The sequence below is a fragment of the Pituophis catenifer genome, unplaced genomic scaffold (genome assembly GCF_029215685.1).
Source record: "Pituophis catenifer annectens isolate HBS135680 unplaced genomic scaffold, rPitCat1.0.hap2 SCAF_9, whole genome shotgun sequence".
Lineage (NCBI taxonomy): Eukaryota > Metazoa > Chordata > Lepidosauria > Squamata > Colubridae > Pituophis > Pituophis catenifer.
In genome coordinates this window covers 16,548,066-16,555,514 of record NW_027256889.1, presented here as the reverse complement: position 1 = coordinate 16,555,514, position 7,449 = coordinate 16,548,066, and the positions used below count along the sequence as shown (strand labels likewise).

The 7,449-nt window shown below is 44.0% G+C and overlaps 1 protein-coding gene across 1 annotated transcript in view; it reads right to left on the bottom strand.

Annotated features, from left to right (window-relative positions):
• Nucleotides 1-1,848: 1,848 nt before the first annotated feature.
• SLC9A1 (solute carrier family 9 member A1) overlaps nucleotides 1,849-7,449 on the bottom strand; it is a 96,303-nt gene continuing 90,702 nt past the window's right edge. Inside the window, exons 8-12 of the mRNA XM_070950127.1 lie at nucleotides 6,687-6,860; nucleotides 5,391-5,505; nucleotides 4,059-4,160; nucleotides 3,227-3,299; nucleotides 1,849-2,260 (exon numbers count right to left, since the gene is read on the bottom strand). Of these exons, the coding sequence (XP_070806228.1) occupies nucleotides 1,932-2,260; nucleotides 3,227-3,299; nucleotides 4,059-4,160; nucleotides 5,391-5,505; nucleotides 6,687-6,860 (793 nt within the window). The 3' untranslated portion in view covers nucleotides 1,849-1,931. The remainder of the gene's footprint in view (nucleotides 2,261-3,226; nucleotides 3,300-4,058; nucleotides 4,161-5,390; nucleotides 5,506-6,686; nucleotides 6,861-7,449) is intronic.

Genomic DNA, 7,449 nt, shown 5'->3' with positions numbered 1-7,449 from the left:
CCCTCCAGCTCTATTCTGATTAGATCTCGATTTATGACAGATTACCTTTTATTGATTAGAAGGCCACCTTCTAGAAAGAAGATGCCCATTATGGAATTAAAACGAATGAATTCTGGAGAATGAAGATTGGATGGAGAGCAGAATAAACCCAGGTAGCACCGAGGACCAGAAAAGAGAAGGATGGGGAAGAAAAGACAGAATTATTCTGACTGAGATTGATGTTGATAAAAGGAGAGAAGGCTAGGTAGCATCTCGTCTTCTCTACGCCTGATATTGCTAGACGGCAAGGCCGAAACCAGTCACCTAATGTTGTTTCACGCTCTCAACTTACAAGCGGGGAAAAATTGAAGCTTTTCAGACAAAAAAAAAAAAAGAAAGAGAGGGAACCTGTGTCATAAGCATACTATCACTGTCCCCAGATGTATGGTAGTAGAATAGTTCTTCACTGGCATCCTAGCGTCTTTCACGGAATTTAGAATCTCTTCAAGAAATGATTACCCTATTGTTAAAAACTAAATAAAATAAAATAAAATAAAATAAAGCAATCCTATATGTACAACCACATATTCATCTTTGGTCAAAACATGCCTTTGGAGTTGCACGTGGGCTGTGTGAGCACATCTTTTAACTGAAATCTCCCAGCTTCAGGCAAGGACAACGAGGAGTGAGCCAGCCAAGAGAAAGACACATATAGGAGGGATCTTCATCCTGGCGCCCTCCAGATGTGCTGGACTGCAATGCTATACAATTCCCTGTGAGAAGAGTGGCCCAATCCATTTGCAGAACCTTTGTCAGCTTCTCATTTGGATGGCCAGTTACCCAATCAGCTAAGCAAAGAGCTGGGCATCCCGTGCCCATGCCACCTTAGCCGTAGATTCAAAATTGGTACAAGAGCAATCTTTGGTTACGGTTAACCTGCTCATTTGTATCAAATAAAAGATTGGGGGTGGGGGGAAATACCATTACAAGCATAAAATAAGGCAAAACCCGTGATCCTAGATTTGGAACGCCAACAATTTTGAACAATTATCTATGGCAGGGGTCTCCAAACTTGGCAACTTTAAGACTTGTGGACTTCAATTCCCAGCTTTGCTGGCTGAGGAATTCTGGGAATTGAAGTCCACAAGTCTTAAAGTTGCCAAGTTTGGAGACCCCTGATCTATGGCTTATGGGATTTAAATAGAAGCCCACCAAAAATAAACTCATAAACTCTTACTGCTTAGAAGAAAAGATAAAGAGGAAACATGGCCTTACAGTTAAGGATGGAAACTACCCTGTTTCCCCCAAAATAAGACATCCCCTGATAATAAGCCCAATCATGATTTTGAGTACATGGCAATAAGGCCAAGCGTTTATTTCAGGGTTCAAAAAAATATAAGACAGGGTCTTATTTTCGGGGTCAACCAGTGGCTCAGATTTTAAAAAAATAAAAATAAAGAAAATCTTAGAAACCTATGCCTATGATCATCCAATACCTACGCAGGACATCCCTGCAGCACCATCTGATATATCTGAGCACACCCAAAGGTCCTCAGTTCTTCTGATGTGTTTCAAAACTGGGAGGAGGGAATTATAGTACAGGTGTTTCTCTGAAGGAAATGAGAAGGTGCAGTTGCCAGTGGAGAAAAGGCAACGATGAGTCAGAGCATGCTACTATCCAGGAGGAGATAATCTCCGGATAGAATGATTGGCGTTCCCAACTTTGGATATGGAATCTGGGTTGATTCTAGTTCTATTGCCTCCGGTCACAAAATATGTTCCATTTAGATGCTCTCTGCTGCCTTCTAAGCAAAGCTCCCGCACTGAAGAGAAAGAAACCGAGAAGAGAAAGACACAAAGAAAGAGAGATTGGCATAACTGGGCGTGTGTAATTTGCACAGGAGTGCAAAAGCCTCCCCTACAGGTTAGGTCTAAGTAGTGCATATCGGGGCTCACTGCCCTTTGGGGATAAAGGGCTCCCCCTCTTCAGGATCTGGCCGAGGCCCTGGATCACTCAGGCATCTCATCATCCGTTGGTTGCTCGGACTGTCGCCTGTCCCAGGAGTGAAGACGTCATCTGTGCCTGGAGAAGATGGCTCTTTGACCTTCATGATCAGCCCCTCCTCATCTTCATCTTCCTCCGGGGAGGGCGGAAGGTGGTTCATCCCTTTCAGGGTCTCGTTCACCAAGTCAACCGACTCCGGCGACTGGGGGGACGCTGGGTCAATGGTTATGATGGGGACGTTCTCAGAATCCGGCTTCGGCTCATAAGCAAGAGGGTCTACAGAAGAAGGCAAAGAGAAGCGGAGTTGAAGGAAAAAGCCACTCAAGTAGCAGAATCAATTTTCTCTGCTCCAATTATCATCTTCATTTAACGACCCCATAAATTCCTTGCAGGGTGAAGTCTGCACAACTGAATGGAGCTAGCAGAGTGTTTTAATGGCTGGATGCCCTTCCTGTCACCAATGTGGAGTTTTGTTCAGCAGATATATTTTCAGTGTGCCCAGAGAGAGAAATATCTACCTCTACCAAGGATCGAACTCACAGCCTCCTGATTGTGAGGCGAGAGCGCCACCTCTAGGCCACCACACCACTCCCCTATTTTCTCTGCTCCAATCTATCAGGAAAATCATTTTCCTAATTATAAGGGCATATTAACCACCGTGAGGCACAAGAAATCAGAACAATGGTGAGCTGATCAGAAAGTTTCTTTACTGCTGCTTGCTTATTTAGAAGAATCTCCCCTGTCTTAACTCCACTTTCTTGGGAATAACCACATATTAGGGATTTTTTTGGGGGGGAGGAGAGATCCATCACTTCCTTCCACACAGGGACACCCAGCTCATCAGTCTCATAAACCCCAGCCCCCTCTCTAGATGGAGATTCCATCACACCTACCCAGAGTTTCCAAATGTTGTTGAACTACAACTCTCACCATTACCTATCCTGGAAGATGGAGATACATCAGTTCCAGTGGTGGGTTGCTTCCGGTTATGTCCGGTTCTTGCGAACCGGTAGTAAAAGCGGTGGGAGGCTCCGCCCACCCGCCTGGACATAAGGTATGATCTGCACATGCTCAGAAGTTGCGAGTGTGCGAGCGCACCCCCGTTGCAAACTGGTAGTAAAGGTAAGTAGAACCCACCCCTGATAAGTTCCCTATTCTTTACATTAAAGTAAACCAGCGAGACATGAAAAATTGAGGAAGAGGTGTTGGGTCCAAAGTCTGCTCCTTAATCTTTCCACTTACCTGAACCAATGCGTGCCCTTGACATGGTTGGTGAATCTATTTTATGTGTTGGCACCGTCAGGTAGTTGTTCATCTGGAATCAGAAACACACAGGCATGCATTTAAAAAAAACTCCCACTTTCAGGAGGTCCAGCCCAGTTCAGATTTCTGGAGCATCCTTTATCTGCAGTAGCTTCAATTTAGAAGAGGCAAGAGCCCCAGACAGAGGGAGTAGTTTGAAAAATGTGTGTGTGTGTGTGTGTCTCAATGTATGTATGTATGTGTGGGTTTGTTTATGTGTGCTTTTATGTTTCTGTGTGTATAAATGAGCTTATTATGAACGACTTGATTTGATCATCACTTTTGAAAAATTTAGCTCATCAACAAAGATGGATCTTGAAGTAGCCTCAAGAGTTGCCAGTCACTGAAGACCCTTTCCAGAGAGTCTAGAACAGGGGTGTCAAACTCAAGGCCCGTGGGCTGAATTTGGCCTGCGGGGATGCTTAGATCTGGCTAGCGGAGCCACCCTGGAAACAGCAAGGGACCGGCCCGCGGTGGCTGTGCCAGTGAAAACAGAGCTCCGTTTTTGCTGGCAGAAGGTTGCAGGAGGCAGTCGCAGCTGGAGACGGAGCTCAGGAGCCCATTTTTGCTGGCACAGTGCTCAGGCTGCCACAGACGCCCCCCCTGACACGAGTGACTTCAAGCTGGCCACGCCCACCCTGGCCACACCCACCCTGGCACCCTGAGGTCAAACACAACCCTCAATGAAATTGAGTTTGACCCCCCCTGGTTCTAGAACCTCACACGGTCCCTTCTCCCACCCTCCCCAGATTCCACCTTCCCGCCCCTTCACCTTCTGTTCCAGCTGCCGAGCCTTCTGTCTTCTCAGCAACATCTGGTTCCAGGCTTCTTCATAAGGATCTGCTACCAAGGTGTGTCGATTATATGACCGCAACTGGAATGGAAAGCAGAAGAGGTTAGTTAGACTGGGAGGCAGATGCTAACCTCCTGTTTTACAACAAATCTCTACGAAAATCAGCACAATTGACTCTAGGATGTTATTCAAAGAATTAAAAAGCAGGGCAACATACAGCCTTTCAAAATTTTTATGTATTTCTTTTATTTTATTTATTTGTCAAATACATATAAGATAAGAGATATAAGTATAAACATAATTATAAACACATGAAAAGGAAGTGATTAAAGGAAAACATTAGGACAGGGACGGAAGGCACACTGGTGCTCTTATGCGCGCCCCTTACAGACCTCTTAGGAATGGGGTGAGGTCAACAGTAGACAGTCTAAGGTTAAAGCTTTGGGGATTTGGGGATGAAACCACAGAGTCAGGTAGTGCATTCCAGGCATTGACCACTCTGTTGCTGAAGTCGTATTTTCTGCAATCGAGTTTGAAGCGGTTTACCCTAAGTTTGTATCTATTGTGTGCTTGTATATTATTGCAGTTAAAGCTGAAGTAGTCATTGACAGGTAGGACGTTGTAGCAGATAATTTTATGTACTATGCTTAAATCAGACCGAAGGTGGCGTAGTTCTAAGTTATCTAATTCCAAGATTTCGAGCCTGGTGGCATAAGGTATTCTGTTGCGAGCAGAGGAGTGGAGGACTCTTCTCGTGAAATATCTCTGGACTCGCTCAATTGTATTAATGTCTGATATGCAGTGCGGGATCCAGACAGATGAGCTGTATTCGAGAATTGGTTTAGCAAATGTTTTGTCTGCTCTAGTTAGCAGTACAATATTACCAGAGAAGAAGCTATGCAAGATTAGGTTAATAACTCTTAATGCCTTTTTGGCAATGTTGTTGCAGTGAGCTCTGGCACTTAGATCATTTGAGATGAGTACTCTATCAAGGAGTCCGCAGCTATCAGTAATGACAAGAAATGAATCCATTGACATTTGGCGGGCTGCTGGTTGCCTATTGCGTGTGGTAATAACCATTGCTCGAAGCACATCTGCCAATCCTTTCTATCCACTACCCCAAAGTCCATCCTCATTATCTCTTTCTTAGCCCATTGACTAACAGGAAGTTAACAGTGATCTCTCTGCATTGCTGAACTACGTTTCTGCTGGAGTGGAAGATTGAAAGGGGGAACAAGAAAGCACAGGGAGAGAGAATCTTCTGCAATTTTTTTTTTTAAATATTGGCTGGAAAAAGGTCCTTGCGCTTACCCTCTGCCTGGTTTTTTGCAAGTTGTTGCGCAGGATCTTTCGAATCTCTTCCTCTTTGTCCTTGGACAGAGCTGGCAAAATGCGTTCTATCGGCAATGTTTTCGGATTGATATTCCTGCAAGATGAAAAGGAGTTGATTCCTGCCTTGGGGAAGTGCAAGTGGGAAAGGTTCTCTAAGTAGGACCTCCAGATTCTTTGGACAGAACGATTAAGAATGTCTCTTTCCCTCTTACAGATAGTTCTCACTTAGCGTCCGCTTTTGGGATTATCACCCAAGCACTTCAGTTGATAAGTGGAAAACTGGAAAACCGTGTGACCGCAACAGGCTTATGACCTCATGCCCTGTTCTGTCATTCAGCAAAACATCATGTGTGGACACAACTTACTATTTTACTTCCCCCTTCTCTATTAACTCTGCTTGTTGCAAACCAGTTGTGAAGCAGGGGAATAGTTATCACACGACTTTTGGATGCTGCAATGATCGAAAATGGAGGATTGGTCCCAAAGCTTTGTCTTATATCATTGTGACTTTGAATCAATAGAGTAGAGTAGAGTAGAGTAGAGTAGAGTAGAGTAGAGTAGAAGAAGAGTAGAGTAGAAGAAGAGAGTAGAGTAGAGTAGAGTAGAGTAGAGTAGAAGAAGAGTAGAGTAGAAGAATAAAATAGAATAGAGTAGAGTAAGTAGTGTAGAAGAAAAGTAGAGTAGAAGAATAGAATAAAGTAGAGTAGAAGAAGAGTAAAGTAGAAGAACAGAATAAAGTAGAGTAGAAGAAGAGTAGAGTAAAAGAACAGAATAAAGTAGAGTAGAAGAAGAGTAGAGGAGGGTAGAATAAAGTAGAGTAGACTACAGTAGAAGAATAGAATAGAGTAGAAGAGTAGAATAGAATAGAATAGAATAGAATAGAATAGAATAGAATAGAATAGAATAGAATAGAATAGAATAGAATAGAATAGAATAGAATAGAATAACAGAGTTGGAAGGGACCTGGGAGGTCTTCTAGTCCAACCCCCTGCTTAGGCAGGAAACCCTACACCAATTCAGACAAATGGTTATCCAACATCTTCTTAAAAACTTCCAGGGTTGGAGCATTCACAAGTTCTGGAGGCAAGTTGTTCCATTGATTAATTATTCTAACTGTCAGGAAATTTCTCCTTAGTTCTAAGTTGCTTCTCTCCTTTAGTTTCCACCTATTGCCTCTTGTCCTGTCCTCAATGGTTGCTAAATGAGACAGTCAGAAGGTGAGGGCGACCTTAACCCATCAGAATCCTCCTGCCACGATTTCCCACTGCTACTTACTGCATCGAAACGGTGGAGACGGCTGAGGGGATCTTGCCCATCCCTCCACTTTCCACCAACTCAATTGCTTGCTTCATCTCCATCTTATGATAGAAGGCAATCAACTGGGGCTCTTTGGATCTTTCCCCAGCAATCAGGCACTTCTTCACATATTTCTTGTTGAAACGGTTTAACCTTTGGAGAAGCCATACAAACAGAGGCATGATCAGGGAGAGGAGAAGAATGGAAGATAGCAAAAGCACTTAGACTTGTATACCGCTTCACAGTGTTTTACAGCACTCTCTAAACGGTTTACGGAGTCAGCCTATTGCCCCCAACAATCTGGGTCCTCATTTTACCCACCTCAGAAGAATGGAAGGCTGAGTCAACCTTGAGCCTGATGAGATTCAGACTGCCAAATTGCTGGCAGCCGGCAGTCAGCAGAAGGAGCCTGCAGTACTGCACTCTAACCACTGCGCCACCGAGGCTCTTCATAAATGGAGGATTGGTCCCAATGCTTTGTCTTATAAGATGTGATATCCAAAGGCAGCAATCAAATACTACTACAGATAGTCCTTGACTTATGTCCACAATTGAGCACCAACTTTCCATTGCTAAGCGAGACAGTGGTTAAGTGAGTTTTACCTCATTTTATGACCTTTCTCGCCACAGTTGTTAAGGGAATCAGTGCCGTTCTTAAGTTAGTAACACGGGTGTTAAGTGAATCTTAGCTTCCCCACTGATTTTGCTCATCAGAAAGTGGCTAAAAGTCACCCCAAGACCC